This window comes from Pholis gunnellus (genome assembly GCF_910591455.1).
Source record: "Pholis gunnellus genome assembly, chromosome: 15".
Classification (NCBI taxonomy): domain Eukaryota; kingdom Metazoa; phylum Chordata; class Actinopteri; order Perciformes; family Pholidae; genus Pholis; species Pholis gunnellus.
Genome location: NC_136542.1, coordinates 1987144 through 2005582, shown reverse-complemented (window position 1 = coordinate 2005582; position 18439 = coordinate 1987144). Strand labels below are relative to the sequence as shown.

General features: G+C 44.7%; 1 protein-coding gene across 10 annotated transcripts in view; it reads left to right on the top strand.

Annotated features, from left to right (window-relative positions):
- Positions 1 to 18439, top strand: part of syne2b (spectrin repeat containing, nuclear envelope 2b) — a 91238-nt gene that overhangs the window by 67025 nt on the left and 5774 nt on the right. For all 10 annotated transcript variants that reach the window (XM_079174770.1, XM_079174774.1, XM_079174778.1 and 7 more), the window contains 15 exons: positions 6861 to 7112; positions 7539 to 7694; positions 7792 to 8033; positions 8319 to 10380; positions 10913 to 11247; positions 11376 to 11520; positions 11872 to 12072; positions 12280 to 12539; positions 12914 to 13073; positions 15667 to 15822; positions 16235 to 16375; positions 17155 to 17331; positions 17669 to 17806; positions 17969 to 18154; positions 18293 to 18406. In XM_079174770.1, the coding sequence (XP_079030896.1) occupies positions 6861 to 7112; positions 7539 to 7694; positions 7792 to 8033; positions 8319 to 10380; positions 10913 to 11247; positions 11376 to 11520; positions 11872 to 12072; positions 12280 to 12539; positions 12914 to 13073; positions 15667 to 15822; positions 16235 to 16375; positions 17155 to 17331; positions 17669 to 17806; positions 17969 to 18154; positions 18293 to 18406 (4725 nt within the window). The remainder of the gene's footprint in view (positions 1 to 6860; positions 7113 to 7538; positions 7695 to 7791; positions 8034 to 8318; positions 10381 to 10912; positions 11248 to 11375; positions 11521 to 11871; positions 12073 to 12279; positions 12540 to 12913; positions 13074 to 15666; positions 15823 to 16234; positions 16376 to 17154; positions 17332 to 17668; positions 17807 to 17968; positions 18155 to 18292; positions 18407 to 18439) is intronic.

Here is an 18439-nt window from a genome sequence, read left to right as displayed (position 1 = left end):
GTCTTGAACATTCCCCAGAACATGCAACCACAGAGCTGACAAAGACCATAGAAACAACTGAGAGTCAGAAGCCATCTTCAACTCCAAAAGTGGTCACAGCAACAACTGAAACTATTGCTGTGGAAGAAGACAAACTTACACCAACCAAAACAAAGTCAAGGGGTCTAAAACTTTCCCCTGACCTTCCGACCACAATGCTGACAAAGACCAAGGAAGAGCCTGACAGTCACAAGCCATCTTCAACTCCACAGGTGGTCACAGCACCATCTGAAATTACCGACATTGCTTTTGTGGAAAAGGATACACTTTCACCAACAAAAAGAAAGTCCAAGGGTCTGACACTTTCCCCAAATCTTGCTACTACAGAGCTGACAACGACCAAGGAAGAACCTCCCATCCAAAAGCCATCTTCAACTCCAGAGGTTATCACAGCACCAACCGAAATTACTGTTGTAGAAAAAGGTGAACTTACACCAACCAAAAGAAAGTCCAAGGGTCTAAAACTTTCCCCAGATCTTGCTACCACAGAGCTAACTCAGACCAAGGAAGAGCCTGACAGTCACAAGCCATCTTCATCTCCAAAGGTGGTCACAGCAACAACTGAAACTACTGTTGTGGATAAAGATAAACTATCACCAACTGAAAGAAGGTCCAAGGGTCTGAAACTTTCCCCAGATCTTGCTCCAACAGAGGTGACTCAGACCAAGGAAGAGCCTGACAGTCAAAAGCCATCTTCAACTCCAGTGGTGGTCACAACAACAACTGAAACTACTCTTGTGGAAAAAGATAAACTTCCACCAACCAAATCAAATTCGAAGGCTCTGAAACTTTCCCCAGATCTGGCTACCACAGAGCTGAGTCAGACCATAGAAACACTCGGAAGTAAGAAGCTTTCTTCAACTCCAATGATGGTTGCAGCAACAACTGAAATAACAATTCTGGAAAAAGAAGGGCTTTCACCGACCAAAGGAAAGTCAAAGGGTAATGAACATTCCCCAGAACATGCTATCACAGAGCTGACAAAGACCAAAGAAAAACTTGACAGTCAGAAGCCATCTTCAACTCCAAAGGTGGTGACAGCAACAACTGAAACTACTGTTGTGGATAAAGATAAACTATCACCAACTGAAAGAAGGTCCAAGGGTCTGAAACTTTCCCCAGATCTTGCTCCCACAGAGGTGACTCAGACCAAGGAAGAGCCTGACAGTCAAAAGCCATCTTCAACTCCAGTGGTGGTCACAGCAACAACTGAAACAACTGTTGTGGAAGAAGATAAACCTCCACCAACCAAAACAAAGTCAAGTGGTCTAAAACGTTCCCCTGACATTCCTAATACAGAACTGACAAAGACCAAAGAAAAACCTGAGAGTCAGAAGCCATCTTCAATTCCAGAGGTGGTCACAGCAACAACTGAAACTACTCTTTTGGAAAAAGATAAACTTCCACCAACCAAAATAGAGTCGAAGGCTCTGAAACTTTCTCCAGATCTGGCTACCACAGAGCTGACAAAGACCATAGAAACACTCGAAAGTAAGAATCTTTCTTCAACTCCAATGATGGTCACAGCAACAACTGAAGTAACAATTCTGGAAAAACAAGGGCTTTCACCGACCAAAGGAAAGTCAAAGGGTATTGAACATTCCCCAGAACATGCTACCACAGAGCTGACAAAGACCAAAGAAAAACCTGAGAGTCACAAGCCATCTTCAATTCCAAAGGTGGTCACAGCAACAACTGAAACTACTGTTGTGGATAAAGATAAACTATCACCAACTGAAAGAAGGTCCAAGGGTCTGAAACTTTCCCCAGATCTTGCTCCCACAGAGGTGACTCAGACCAAGGAAGATCCTGACAGTCAGAAGCCATCTTCAACTCAAGTGGTGGTCACAGCAACAACTGAAACTACTGTTGTGCAAGAAGGTAAACTATCACCAACTGATAGAAGGTCCAAGGGTCTGAAACTTTCCCCAGATCTTGCTCCAACAGAGGTGACTCAGACCAAGGAAGAGCCTGACAGTCAAAAGCCATCTTCAACTCCAGTGGTGGTCACAGCAACAACTAAAACTACTCTTGTGGAAAAAGATAAACTTCCACCAACCAAAATAGAGTCGAAGGCTCTGAAACTTTCTCCAGATCTGGCTACCACAGAGCTGACTCAGACCATAGAAACACTCGAAAGTAAGAAGCTTTCTTCAACTCCAATGATGGTCACAGCAACAACTGAAGTAAAACTTTTGGGAAAAGAAGGGCTTTCACCTACCAAAGGAAAATCAAAGGGTCTTGAACATTCCCCAGAACATGCAACCACAGAGCTGACAAAGACCATAGAAAAACCTGAGAGTCAGAAGCCATCTTCAATTCCAAAAGTGGTCACAGCAACAACTGAAACTATTGCTGTGGAAGAAGACAAACTTACACCAACCAAAACAAAGTCCAAGGGTCTAAAACTTTCCCCAGATCTTGCTACCACAGAGCTAACTCAGACCAAGGAAGAGCCTGACAGTCACAAGCCATCTTCAACTCCAAAGGTGGTGACAGCAACAACTGAAACTACTGTTGTGGATAAAGATAAACTATCACCAACTGAAAGAAAGTCCAAGGGTCTGAAACTTTCCCCAGATCTTGCTCCCACAGAGGTGACTCAGACCAAGGAAGAGCCTGACAGTCAAAAGCCATCTTCAACTCCAGTGGTGGTCACAACAATAACTGAAACTACTCTTGTGGAAAAAGATAAACTTCCACCAACCAAATCAAATTCGAAGGCTCTGAAACTTTCCCCAGATCTGGCTACCACAGAGCTGAGTCAGACCATAGAAACACTCGGAAGTAAGAAGCTTTCTTCAACTCCAATGATGGTTGCAGCAACAACTGAAATAACAATTCTGGAAAAAGAAGGGCTTTCACCGACCAAAGGAAAGTCAAAGGGTAATGAACATTCCCCAGAACATGCTATCACAGAGCTGACAAAGACCAAAGAAAAACTTGACAGTCAGAAGCCATCTTCAACTCCAAAGGTGGTCACAGCAACAACTGAAACTACTGTTGTGGATAAAGATAAACTATCACCAACTGAAAGAAGGTCCAAGGGTCTGAAACTTTCCCCAGATCTTGCTCCCACAGAGGTGACTCAGACCAAGGAAGAGCCTGACAGTCAAAAGCCATCTTCATCTCCAGTGGTGGTCACAGCAACAACTGAAACAACTGTTGTGGAAGAAGATAAACTTCCACCAACCAAAACAAAGTCAAGTGGTCTAAAACGTTCCCCTGACATTCCTAATACAGAACTGACAAAGACCAAAGAAAAACCTGAGAGTCAGAAGCCATCTTCAATTCCAGAGGGGGTCACAGCAACAACTGAAACTACTCTTGTGGAAAAAGAAGGGCTTTCACCGACCAAAGGAAAGTCAAAGAGTAATGAACATTCCCCAGAACATGCTACCACAGAACTGACAAAGACCAAAGAAAAACCTGAGAGTCAGAAGCCATCTTCAACTCCAGTGGTGGTCACAGCAACAACTGAAACTACTCTTTTGGAAAAAGATAAACTTCCACCAACCAAAATAGAGTCGAAGGCTCTGAAACTTTCTCCAGATCTGGCTACCACAGAGCTGACAAAGACCATAGAAACACTCGAAAGTAAGAATCTTTCTTCAACTCCAATGATGGTCACAGCAACAACTGAAGTAACAATTCTGGAAAAACAAGGGCTTTCACCGACCAAAGGAAAGTCAAAGAGTAATGAACATTCCCCAGAACATGCTACCACAGAACTGACAAAGACCAAAGAAAAACCTGAGAGTCACAAGCCATCTTCAATTCCAAAGGTGGTCACAGCAACAACTGAAACTACTGTTGTGCAAGAAGGTAAACTATCACCAACTGAAAGAAGGTCCAAGGGTCTGAAACTTTCCCCAGATCTTGCTCCCACAGAGGTGACTCAGACCAAGGAAGAGCCTGACAGTCAAAAGCCATCTTCAACTCCAGTGGTGGTCACAACAACAACTGAAACTACTCTTGTGGAAAAAGATAAACTTCCACCAACCAAATCAAATTCGAAGGCTCTGAAACTTTCCCCAGATCTGGCTACCACAGAGCTGACTCAGACCATAGAAACACTCGGAAGTAAGAAGCTTTCTTCAACTCCAATGATGGTTGCAGCAACAACTGAAATAACAATTCTGGAAAAAGAAGGGCTTTCACCGACCAAAGGAAAGTCAAAGGGTAATGAACATTCCCCAGAACATGCTATCACAGAGCTGACAAAGACCAAAGAAAAACTTGACAGTCAGAAGCCATCTTCAATTCCAGAGGTGGTCACAGCAACAACTGAAACAACTGTTGTGGAGGAAGATAAACTTACACCAACCAAAACAAAGTCAAGTGGTCTAAAACGTTCCCCTGACCTTCCTACCACAGTGCTGACAAAGACCAAGGAAGAGCCTGACAGTCAGAAGCCATCTTCAACTCAAGTGGTGTTCACAGCAACAACTGAAAGTACTCTTGTGGAAAAAGATAAACTTTCACCAACCAAAAGAAAGTCGAAGGCTCTGAAACTTTCCCCAGATCTTGCTCCCACAGAGGTGACTCAGACCAAGGAAGAGCCTGACAGTCAGAAGCCATCTTCAACTCCAGTGGTGGTCACAGCAACAACTGAAACAACTGTTGTGGAAGAAGATAAACTTCCACCAACCAAAACAAAGTCAAAGGGTCTGAAACTTTCCCCTGACCTTGCTACCACAGTGCTGACAAAGACCAAGGACGAGCCTGACAGTCACAAGCCATTTTCAGCTCCAGAGGTGGTCACAGCACCATCTGAAATTACTGACATTGCTTTTGTGGAAAAGGATACACTTTCACCAACAAAAAGGAAGTCAAAGGGTCTGAAACTTTCTCCAGATCTTGCTACCACAGAGCTGACTCACACCATAGAACAACTTGGAAGTAAGAAGCTTTCTTCAACTCCTGAAATGGCCACAGCAAAAACTGAAACTAGTCTTGGGGAAGAAGATAAACTTTCACCAACCAAAGGAAAGTCAAAGGGTCTTGAACATTCCCCAGAACATGCTACCACAGAGCTGATAAGGACAAAGGATGAGCATGACTGTCAGAAGCCACCTTCAACTCCAGAGGTGGTCACAGCACTAACCAAAATTACTATTTTGGAAGAAGGTAAACTTACAGAAACCAAAATAAAGTCCAAAGATCTGAAATTTTCCCCACATCTTGCTACCATCGAGCTTATTCAGACCATACAAAAACTTGAAATTAAGAAGCCTTCTTCAACTCCAGAGATGGTCACAGCAACAACCGAAGTAACACTTTTGGAAAAAGAAGGGCTTCCAACTACCAAAGGAAATACAAAGGGTCTTGAACAATACCCAGAACATTCTACCACGGAGCTGACAAGGACCATGGAAGAGCCTGACAGTCAGAAGCCATCTTCAACTCCAGAAGTTGTCAAAGCAACAGCTGAAATTACTGACATTGCTTTTGTGGAAATGGATGAACTTTCACCAACAAAAAGAAAGTCGAAAGGTCTGAAACTTTCCCTAGATCTTGGTACCACAGAGGTGCCTCGGACCAAGGAAGAGCCTGACAGTCAGAAGCCATCTTCAACTCCAGAGATGGTCACAGCAACAACCAAAGTAACAATTTTGGAAAAAGAAGTACTTTCACCTACCAAAGGAAAGTCAAAGGTTCTTGAACATTCCCCAGAACATGCAACCACAGAGCCGACAAAGATCAGAGAAAAACCTGAGAGTCAGAAGCCATCTTCAATTCCAGAGTTGGTCACAGCAACAACTGAAACTACTATTGTGGAAAAAGATAAATTTACACAAATCAAAAGAACCAGGGTAGAAGTGCGAGAAAGCTTTACCAAACCCATGTCTGAATCCAGTGTGGTCCCTAGCGCACTAACGGAGAGACACACAACAGAAGCAAAGGAAATTAAGAAGGAAGAAGAGAAGGAGGGAAAGAAGAGGACGACTCAGGAAGAGGAAATGGAAAAGATGGTAAATGTAGAAATACAAAATGTTCCACTCTCAATGGCCAAGACCACCGCTTCAGGTGAAGTGAGGCTGCAGAGAATGGATTTGCCACAGGTGAGACATGGTCATTAGCTCAATTATCTGCAGTATTCATGATAAAGTGAAATTATTCTTTGGACTTTTCACCTTGAAGCTACTATCTTTGTTTTGTTTTGTGGGGACTGAATTTTGGCACAGTTTGTTGTTACTTCTAAATGAGCTACCATCCCAAAGAAACACTTGTGAAACTAATGAAACAGAACTAACTCACTACTGCATTGCATGTTGTGTTTAATACCGCATGCATCTCCACTGGTTAACCTACTCAAGTCAAATGTTTCACTGTATCAGAGAAATGGACAACTGCTTCTCCTCTTCATTTTACCTTTTTCTCCTTCAGGAAATGCAGCAACAATGCAGCATACCCTTGTAACTGCAATAGAAGATAATGCATAGTCAAAGAAAAGTTGAAGAGAGAGAGAGAGAGAGAGAGAGAGAGAGAGAGAGAGAGAGAGAAATCCAGTGAAATGGCTCTCTTGCATATACTTGTTTGCACTTGCTCAAACATTCTTTAGAGGTGTATTCATTTGTCAATGTACCAACCAACAGTTTCAGTGCCTCAGGGTTGTAATATGAGCTTCCTCAGAAATGTCATCACTGACAATCAAAGACAGTCAGACTTGGTGCACTTCCAGAGAACAACTTCCGTGTGAATAGACTTCTTTCACCAAGAGCGATAGAATTCTTTTCTTTGCTCAACAGAAACAGTTTACAGTTGTAAGTCCGATTTTTTTCAGCATTAATTTGGGTGTTTTGTTTTCACAATGGAAGGAGGTTTGCAAGGCGGACAAGACATCCCCCGCATCACTGCAGGCAGTTATGAAATCATCAACTGACATTATCTGCGGTGAGGTAACTCTGGTGGAAGGATTGTCCTCTTGGGACAACAAAGCTCAAGCAGAAGCTGATTTTGTGAAGACTGAGGAACTTCCCCTGGAGGAAGCAGAGGGATCCACCATGAGGAACATCTTCACACAAATACAGCTACACTCTGGGAAAGGACCCCGCAGTCAACTCATTGAGGTATCGTTACTACTGTGCCACAGTGTCTTTTTTTTAAACTGCCCCTAGAAGTCACCATAGTTACACACCTACACATACTGGCTTTAAGTGCAAGGTACTTTTTTAAAGAATACTGGTGTGATGAGCATTTACTGTCAGCATTGCTGGATTGGGTCTAGCTCATGGTTGCGTTGTTTTGTCTCTTTTACATCCTTCCGTTGCTCCACTTTATACATAGTGAATTGCTAAAAAGTGGCATATGTTCTAAATGCAGGGACATTTTGCAAATTACATGGAATTATTAAAAAAATGAGCCCCTAAATGGGCTAAACAGACTAAAGCAACATTGCTTTTTATATTGATCATGCTTGGACATCACCAAAACCCTTTTTGGGCCTCTGCTGGTTTTTTGAAACTCATTGATCTTATGTGCTTCTGTTTCATAAGGGTAAACCATTGGAGGAAGCTCCAGAGGCTCTGATTACATCCACCTGTGATCTGGACAACCGCCTAAGAAGGCTGGTGTCTAAAGTCCTGTGCTGCAAAAACCACCCTGCTGAGCTCAACCCAACAGCGATGGCCCAGCAGCTGGAGGAGGCTCAGGTGCGATTCAAAATGACAGGGTGCATGACTCGCTAGGCAATTTTTAAAAATTAATACAATTTGAATAATTGTGTTTACTTCTGCCTGCTGAGTACAGGAGTGCCAAGAGGCCGCCAAGCACCAGGTGTCATTGCTCTCTCTGCTGAGGGGAGCTGATGCTGAGAACAAGGATGCTCTGGAGTACGTAGAGGACCAGTGGAGTACTGCTGCTCAGGATGCAGCTGCTGTCGTCCAGAGCAAAGAGGCCCAGCTGCAGCTCGTGAACGATTACTGCAGACAGACCCAAGCAGCCAAGACCACGCTACAAAGACTCACAGCAGAACTGGAGGCTGTCAGAATGTGAGTTGTCATCTAGGTTGTCCTTTTTTAATTCCTTAACTGAAGGTTGCAGTTTATGGCTGTGCAATATGTTGCGATATGAAACAAAGGAGGAGCAAGACTGGGTCAAGGCCAAAGGGGTCACAGACTGGAAGAACAGGAGCTCTAACGCCTTCTAAAGCTCTATTTTTTAGATTAACATTGAATGTAGTTTAAATCTTAACACTCCCTCTCAAACTTACATCTTGTACAATCTGTAACATTGTAAATGCCGAGCACATGAAGACTTGCCTGTTGTTCTTTCAGGTCCCCAGAGGAGAGCAGCTCGAAGGAGGCAGAGCGACTATGCTCCCTACAGAGAAGTATAGAGGAGAACAGAACAGTACTCGGGGAGTTGCTTATGACTCATACCAAGTTAAGCCCAAACCTCAGCTGGTCTGAGCGAGCAGCCGCACAGATTGAGCAGAATAACCTACAAGAGAAGTGGAGAGGCCTGGAGAGAGCTGTGGAGAGGACGCTGTATCACACAAATCTCCATTCTCACAACACCAGCAGCCTTCTGTCGGCAATATCAGGTCTTCAGGAACATTTGGAGACAATCGGCAAAGACCTTGAGTCTTCCTCGGTTACTCAGTGGACCTGCAAAAAGGCTCAGCAGCTGATGGTTGCAAATGCTGAGGTTAAAGCTGCCCAGCAGAAATCCCTCCATTTGCAGCAGCTGTCTGAGGCGTTCCTCCTCAGCTCACAGAGGGAGAAGGATACAACAGAGATACAGCAGGGGCTTCAGAGGGTCAAAAACAAACTTTGCTACACAGAGGAACTAGTGTCCTCTCAAACTCAGAACAGCAGCAGCCCCATCATGGAGAAAATTATCCTGGTGATGAGGGAAGGCCTTGCTTGGGCAAAGACGATAGAGAGTGACATTGAAGGCAGGAGGAAGAGGGTGGCTCTCCTCCCCGAGGAGGTGCACCGGCAGCTCAGAGATCTGAAGAAGCTGCAGTCCGAGGTCATGGCCAAACAAGGCCAACTGGAGTCACTGGCGGAGGAGGTGAAGGAGCTTCTTCCACAGCTGGACCAGGCCGAGGAGGTGCCCATTGTGCGCTCCTCCCTGAAATCCCTTGAAGAACTCTCAAAGTCGACCACAGACAAGCTAGCCATGGCTGTGAGAGAGCTCGAATCAGGACTGCAGACCAGAGAGAAACTGTCGGAGCAGATCGTTGACCTGGACTCCTGGGTTTTGGCTCATCTGCATAGAGAGGCCTCCAGGAGTCCAGACAGTGAGCTCAGGAGCCCGACTGAACTTGACCGTAGAATGCGTCAGATCCGAGAGACCCTGGCGGTGGCTGAGAAGCAGGCCGCTGTCTGTGAGGCTCTTCTGATGAAAAGCAAAGACATCGCCTCTGAACTCAGCATCACGGAGAACTGTCAGCTGTTTGACAAGCTCACCGACCTCCAGGAGGACATCAGAGCCATCAGCAGCTACGAGAAGGCCAACAAAAAGGAGCAGGAGGAACTCACCCAGACTGTGGATTCAAGCAAGAAAAACCTGGCCACCATTGAAACGAGCCTGAGGCAGATGTCAGGAGATCTGAGTCGACACAGGTTCCCCATCACAAGCGAATCCCTGCAAGCTGTGGAGCCTTTCAAACACATGATTTTGGAGCACAAGTCCCAGGTTGACCTTCTGCAACCGTGGATTCCCAGAGGAAAGACGAGGGAACTGCACTCAGTCATTTCAGAACTTCTCAGCAATATTGTCACTCTGGAAATGAAAGCCAGAGGTCATGAGAGGTACCTGAACAAGAGGCAGTGTGTGGAGGACCTCAGGGAGAACGTTGAGGAGCAGGTCTGTCAGACCAAAGATGACAGCAAGGCGCTCGAGGACAAGTACAAGGTCTGTCAGACCCTCCTCATCCAGCTTCCTCTCATAAAGTATATGTCTGAGGAGGCCGGCCAAGAACTCCAGGTGATCTCCGCTGATCTTTACCCCTCACAGCTGAGCACAGAGCGACAGAGACTGAAGCAAAACGAGAAAAGCCTGGACGCGTTGGAGATGACGCTCTACAACAACCTCAGCATCATCGAGTGGAACCTGCTGAAGGGTCTGGACCTCGACTCAGAGAGGGCAGCCACTCGGGCCTTCCTTTGCAAGACCCAGCAGGAGCTCCAGAAAATCCCCACTCTGGAGCCCGACGAAACAGTAATTAACAACCAATACCAGATGATCGTGTCTTTGAAAAAGACTGTAGAGTCAAGAATGAGAGCACTGGAGGTTCTCGAGCAGAAGAAAGGAAACAGACAAGGAAGTGGATCCCAAGATCTAATCGACTTGAAGATTGCAGTCCTCAATGAATGCGACTCAGAAATGGCAAGTTGAATTCCTCTTGTTTGTTTTTTTATCCTTTTTGTGACTTTTCAATAAGTGTTGATAATCATATTATTCTGTGTCAGACAACTTTCAGTGTCTTACATTATTTGAATCAACATGATAAAGTGAAACACACCTTTCCTACACTATGTTTAAAAAATCATGTTCATATCATTTGACACTAAGTCAGAATCCAAGCCAGAGCACATTCAAGTCATGATAAAGATAATATTACTGCAGAAATCTGTAATTTAATACTTTTTTTGACCATCAGTAGTGATAAACAAAGCCGAGGATGTGTCAACACTGCTAGAACAGGGAGAAGGAAGATGTGGTATGATAAGACAGGACAGGCCAGAGCTAGCTGGTTAGCTAACTTGTTAGCCTGCTCATTTCAGTAGCTATCTCTGGAACACAATACATCGATGTCTTTACACTGTAACCTCTTTACGTCCTGTAAACCAAAACTGGATTGGTATAGTCCTATAATGTGATTAGAGTATGTAGTTAAGTTGTGTTTATTATATTTTAGGAGAACATCTCTCAGGCTAAGGAGTCTCTGAGAAGCTACACGAGTGCTGTTAGACAAGCAGCTCAATTCCTGAGGGACATCGAGGTCTCTCTGCTGCCGCTGCAGGGCTCTGCTGGACTCTGCTCCGAGAGGCTGGAGGAGACCCAGCAGGCTTTGGCCTCGCTGCAGCAGCAGTTCCAGACCCACGTGGAGCAGGTACAGAGCCAGGACGCCTTGCATCCTTCCCTGTCCCCCCTGAGGGTGGAGCAACTCCAGGAGAATATTCTGAGCCAGCTTCTGGTGAGGATGTCCACTCTACAGGCAAGGGGACACATGCGACTGGAGAATCTCAGCAGGTATTATTAAGGCTGATTTTAGGCAGATTTTCTCGACTTCTCATAAATGTCTGAAAGATGCCAGTGTATGTGAGTGGAAGCAATATCTCCTTCTTATTGGATAACCCATCAATATTTCTGTCTTTCAGTTGTGCAGAACATCACAGAAAATACACCAAGAGCCAAGATGAAATCATCCAGAGTGTGAAGAGCGCAGTGAGCAGCGTCTCACAGTTCATCAGTCAAAAGATCACCTGTCTCGCTGACTGCACTGACCAGCACACCAACCTCAGAGTACGTGTGAGACTTTTCAAGGTTCACCGATCCGGGGATCCGTACTTTTAACCACTTTGTTTGTCAGAAAGTGAGAACAGTAAAGCGTTCAAGAAAAACAGATCGAGATAATGTTTTACAGTGTTTAGTTTTTTGAGGTTTTCTTCTTGCAACTGTTGATTTCTTTCTCTTGCTTTAGATTCTAACGTCACAGTTTTTTGTCACAAAATTATGACTTTTTAATCTCAGAGAATATTCAAGTTTTATCTTGGAATATTGCTCCTCTCCCCCGGTTTTGTATACATTTTATTTTAATACCTCATCGTATTTACCATATAATCTCCATTTATAAAACTTACTTTGATTGTGCAGGTTCTGTCTGAGGAGGTGGAGTCCCTGCAGAGGCGTCTGGAGGAGCTGGAGGAGTGGTGCCCGGAGCAGAGCTGTCGTGGAGGCAGGGCGGCCGCCGTGGCTGCTGTCTGGAAACGCGTCTCGAGACTACAGCGCTGCACACGAGAGCTGACGACTCGTAGTAAACGGAGGATCGCAGAATGGATCCAAATCACCAACAGTGTAAGTGAACATACAGGAAATAATCTGGGATTCTTCATCATGTTTTTAAAGCAGTGAATATTTAAGAATAAACATAACTTATTGGGTGTCTTTCCAGTCAAACTACTTAAATCAAACAAAAAAAAACATTAAAAGCAAGAATTTTATCATGCGAATTCCATCTGCTCCTTAAACTGTTATTATGAAGAGTGTGGTTCCTCCTCCCAGGTGGAGAAGGCCTCCGCTCTCCTGGAGCAGGTGGAGGCGGAGCATCCCGATGGATCCCGGGTGAAGGCCTCCACCGAGGACCTTCAGGACCTGCTGCAGTCCTGGGAGCAGTACCAGGACAGACTGGACTGCGAGCATCGAGCCCTGTCCGCGCTGGAACTGCGCGCCGCCAGGCTGCTGGGTGTCCCCGCCCACCTGGAGCAGGCGCCAAGCGCTCCGCTCTGTCAGCAGCTGCAGGCGATGCATGGTCGCTACGGCAGGTAAGACGGAGTTTGAGGTGCACTTCACAATCTACATCTACATCACTGTGGCTGAAGAATATAGAGGATCACAGTCTCTTCACAGCTGGTGATACTTCACCTACAAACCTTCCATTGCTCTCTTTTTGTTCATGTATCAGTGAACCCTGTTCATAATGATTTCCACTCTTAAAAAATTTTCATTTTCAGGAAAAAACTCAGTGCCTGTGAGGTTGTGCAGTATTTAAACCCACAGTTCTTTAACTGCCATGACGCTCTGTGCTTTGACTTTAAGGGTGGATTGTATTCTGAATGCAAACTCTCACTTTTAATGGATTTAAGGTAAGAAGCTATAAAGTTGTCAAATTGTTGGACGCATGTGTTTTTTCCTCCAGTGTGAAGCAGAGGAGCAGGGAGGGTTTGAAGGCGGCCAGGATGGAGCTGGAAGAGAGAGACCGGGTTCAGAAGGAGGTGCAGGGCGTTGGGGTTTGGCTGCAGGCTGCAGAGAGTCTTCTGTCAGAGATGGAGCAGAGCAGCAGCACACAGGAGCTTCAGGTGGGACGCTCCTCTAAAACTAGTGTTCATCAGGGTTTCAACACACCTTCTGTTTGTTTTCTGTGGTCAGAATCCTGAAGAAAAAGCTTCATAGTTACTTTACGGCACAACAGCAGTGCATTTATTTAGATTTCCTTCACTTTATTGGCGGGTTCATTCATTCAGCGCAAATGTTGTTGCTCTCTGACAATCACTTTCTTCCCGAATACATTGCTTTGTTTTGACGAGGCTGAATGTGACCCATGGCTTCAAATTGTCAGACGTCCCGATGACCGTACGGCTTTCTGCAAACATGGTTTAAAATGAACTATTTGGGCAAAATGGAAACAAGTTCTCCATCCGTAGACGGAGAATTCACAGTATTCTGATGGATGATTTGAAAGATACGACACCATCATGACAATAATCTACAATATAAATTTCTATCTTTTTTCTTCTAATAGCAGATAAACGACAGCATATTAGAGCCATTGTAGGTAAAAAAAAAAAAAAACTTTGTATGTTGTCATCTGTTGTTTTCATCATAGGCTCAATTCACAGCAATGTCTCTTCAGAGTCTGTATTCGTATGATTTTAGCTCAGAATCACCATATTATCACGAGTGTTTGGACTTTTACTTATTGCTAAATCCGATTGCAAAGTGTAACTTGATTAGGACCCTCTGAAAAGTGGCTCCTTAGATCTGCAGATCTAAAGCTTTTAACAGTTCTGAATAAATGGAGAGAGAGAGAGAGAGAGAGAGAGAGAGAGAGAGAGCTGACGGTGAAACCTCTGAATCTAACCGTCGGCTTGGCCTCACGCCCGAAAGGCTCGTTGGTGTTTGGGTTCACGTCTATGAACCCACCAACCCGCAGAATCCCTCTGCCCAACGTCTCCCCATCCACTCCAGCTTTCTCTCCAAACACACACACACACACACACACACATTCCCCTTCCCCTTGCAGAGGGTCTGTGTTGATGAAAGACCTGAACACCCCCCCCCCATCACCCCCACTGCCCTCACCCCTCCTCTTGTTCCACCTTTTGTTCAGTGTTGTAAGTGGATCTTCCAGGTGGCCTTTGTTAGCCGAGTCGTTCCGTGGACACACACACATTTCTGCGGTACTTGTGAGGCCACTCATGGACATAATACATTCTCTCGGCCCTGAGCTCAATGTAAACCTAATTGTAACCAAGTCTTAATCCTTAAATAGCCGTTTCAAGAAGTGAAGACCTGTCTTCAGTTCACCAAAATGTCCTCCTCTTCCTAAAAACGTATGATACGTATCTATTCTACAGACTTTTCTAAAATCTCCTAATGTTTTTAAAATGTTAACTCACTTTCTTAAAATGTTCACTCAACTAAAATGTCCTCATTTTCATTAGATGTAGAAACTTTTCGAAAACGTCCTCACTTCTCCATTTTTTAAAACACAAATTGGTCCTCACAAAGATAGACATACGAAAACAAACGTCTCCCCGTACCCTCTCTTCCTCCCATCCTTTGTATCTCACACACACACACACACTCACACACACACACACACACACACACACACACACACACACACACACTCACTCACACTCAGTTTCCCGTCATGATAACAAGATGCACCTCCCTCTCCATCAGAGCGTCGGACGTATTCAGACCCAGGTAGTCTCCTTCTGTATCATCTCTCACATTTTAAACACATCTTCTTGTTTAATGTCGGCTGTTGTTGTAAAGTAGATTCTGGTTGAAGTGAAGAGAGTTCCCTCCAGCTGTTGTCGTGTAATTGAACTACTTTGAAGAGGTCGACTCTGTTTGATGAAAGCAGCTGAGGAGAGAAAGGGCTGACTGCTGAACAAAGACAGATCTTACGAGCGTCTGTTTGGGTTCGACATGTGGAATAAGATCGATGTCTTGAGTCCTTTTGTTACGGAATACTGCAAGATTTCCACCATTTGACTGGGAATGGAAATTACAACCTTTCTGCCAAAAGTCTTGCTGAAGTTGATGCATGTGGGAAAGTGAGGCGTCACCAACTGTTTGTTACCCATCTGCTCACAAGTCTTTTTTTTAAGAAGGCTATTTTTTAAGTGTCAAAAGCTACGGAAGCCCTGAGCGGCCAGTGAAAAACAAAACTAACTCTGATCTAAATTGCTTTAGAAGTTAAAGAATACACTTTCTGCCATTATAATCTTTTTAAGTTCTTTACATTATTTGATATTTGACACAAATGGGAAAAAAAAGTTTTTTTGTCAGGATAAATGTATTTGTGAGTGTTGTAGTACTCATTTTAGCCACAAGAGGAAGAAGTGCACCACTAAGGACTGAAAGCGATCATGTTTAACACACAATGTGTGTACTTTGTGTTTAGAGTGCATGAAGAAATTGAAACTCCTGGCAAACAAAAAAATGCCAAAACTTTATTTCCCACTTTTCTCTCAGATCAAAATTTTTTTAACATCTTTTTTTCACTTGTTCTTAAAAGGTGACTTACATCCAAATATGGATTACCAGAATATTTTTTCTCACTTTGCAAACTCTCACAAAGAAAAGCAGTAGAGATTGTGATTCAGACTTCAGACTCCTGTGTTCATTTCCACAAGTCCTCTCTCTGTCTGGTTGTAGGAGGTTCACAGCCAGCTGTGCAACCAGAAGGCTTTGCTGCAGCGCATCATGGAGAGCCTGAAGATGAAGTACTCCGACATGTACACGCTGGTCCCGGTGGAGATCGACGGCCAGATGCAGGAAGTCACACAGTCGCTGCAGCAAGTAGAAGTCAAGGTACACGAGGAAAATAGATTTTAACAATAAATCACAAAAAGTAAGATGTACAGGGAAGAGTTAAAGAGTGTGTGTGCCATAATGCAGGGAGAGGTGTTACACATTAGAACTGCTGCACAAGGTACTTGTTATCATTATTGTACTAGTGGTAGCTTGAACCAATGATCTGATGGGATCACATTTGTAAACGGCTCAGAAATGACGAAGAAAGAAAAACATCCTGGCGTAGAAAATCCCTAAAAATTCAACTTGAAGTTGAAGATAATTACACAGACATTGTTCATAATGCTGGACACACAATAAACATGCATTTAAACAGTGCAGACAGGATGATCAAGTGTCAGACCTCTACAGACCTGAAGACCTTTGTCCTCCTGTATTTGCTGACGTTTGTGCTCGATTCATCCGTCAGGTGGGGGAGGCTGTGGAGAAGAGCGGCCCCGTCTACAGGCTGGGGGCCAAGCTGTCTGAGATCCAGGCCGGCCTGACGTCGGTTCAGAAAAGACTTGAACAGAAAAGTCCCAACGTGGCTCAAGCTAAGATCACTCAGAAGGTGGGTCGCTGACGTGGAGAAGAGAATGAAACGAGTAGCAATGTGTACAAATTCAGTGTCGGGACAAACGTCTTGGAAAGCTTGTAGCTGCAGAGCAAAGCTTTCTCAAAGCTGCAAAGGATGTTAGTTCTGCATTTAGTCGCTTGGAAGGCCATGAAAAGACTTCCACTTAGTCCTGATATTTTTACAAAGCCAGTAAGGATTACAATTTGGTTTGTAGTGTATTTTGGGGCTTTGCCAAGAACAAATAGGAACGTTACATAAGGGACATGCACCTGATTCTGTTTAAATCGACTCACATTCTCAGGCTGTTAGTCATTCGTACCACCACGACAAAACCCCCAATCCTCTCCCCGATGCAGTTTGCTTGTATTTCAGATTTACCACCTTGAATCATTTTGTAGGTTTGTGATCTTCGACTGGTTGTTTTTGGCTGATGTGGACGACATGATTGATTCATTATTTTCGTGTCCGACCCTCGTGGGTTTTGTAAGACACCAAAGAATACGGCTGCAGCGGTCAAAACATTTCATTACATTACAGAAGGACATGTTATTTCACCGCTCAGTCTGAAATGAAGTATTTCTCTCCCGCTTGGCGAATAAAATCTCCTTTCCTGAAGCACAACTCAAGTTTTCCAAAGTCCTCCAGCCAAAAGAAATCAACATCAATTGAAGCGTACACATAAACCTCCGAATCTGAATGCTGTTTAAGAGCTTGAAAGTATTTTTTTGTTATTTTAAATAAATCTTGATGTGTGACCGCGTGTCTGCGCTCAGCGTGCGTGGGACGAGCTGGACGTGTGGCACTCGTGTGTGGCGGCGATGGAGGTGGACATGCAGGACTTGGAGAAGCCGGAGGAGGTGCTGATCCTCACCGAGAGACTCGTGGAGGTCCAGCAGCTGCACTCCCTTCTGGCCAAACAGGCGGAGCAGAGGACCACCCTCATCAGCAAGGTCAGAAGGCCCCTCATATCCCATCAGTCCTCTGTTCTTCACATCTGAAACTGCTTGTGTTTAATGTTATCCGTCCAATTCCCTGCTTCAGATTTCTGAGTCGTAATTACAGGCTGTCGAGTGTGTGTATCCATTGTTGCTTAAATCTTAAATCACGCAGCCCAGAAGTGTGTATTTCATTCATGTTTATACGGGCTAACATCTGATAAGTATCACTCATAAAAACCATAATGGAAGGTGTTTTATCTTTAGTCATCGATAATGAATGTGCGTCAGCTGTTTGTTCTTTCTTGATGAAGGTTTTAAAGTTTGAATATTGTTTTGTGTTGGTGGTCAGATCCACACGTGGCTTCAGCAGCATCAGGAGATGATCAGCAGCTCTCAGAGCTGGATGACGGAGGCCAAGTCGTGGCTCGCTACGCCCTGCACCTACACCACCGCTAAATGTCTGAGCAGCCACGTTCACACTCTGCAGGTCGGTGCACTTTAACCTTAACGCTCCACCTTTTACTTCGCTCTATTTCTAAACTATTCTATGTGTCGCATTCTGCAGGAGAATTGTCTGTAAAAGAAATCTAAATACTTCTCGACGGCTCGTCACTGAAACATAAAGTCACCGCGTGTCTTGCGTTTGCAGATGGTGCTGGACGACTCGGCACAGATCCGAACCACGCTGCAGGGCTTCGGCTCCGTCCTGAAGGAAATGTCGCAGGTTTGCGACGTCACAACTCTCCAGGAGCAGCTGGACGAAGCCGATCGCCAAGTGGCCGTCGTTCAAGACGGCTTCACCGCTCCTCTGTCTCACCTGGGCCACGCTGCTGATGTGAGTCGTCCTCTTTATCCTTTTTTTGTTATTATTTGAATCCTTTTTGAACTCTTCAACCTCGCGATGTGTTGCTAACTGCTCTGCTCGTGTGCTTATCTGTTTTGGAAATGGTGAAATGTATGGATCGCTGTCTAGGAGGTGGAAGCCATTGAGAGTGAAGTCAGGCGGATGGAGAACGATGTGGCTGAGGTCAAGACCTTATTATTGTCTCCAGAGACTCTCCCCAGCCCCAGAGAAGAACGCCTCAAGGTGAGACACGGCGAAGGAAACGTCCTCTTCATC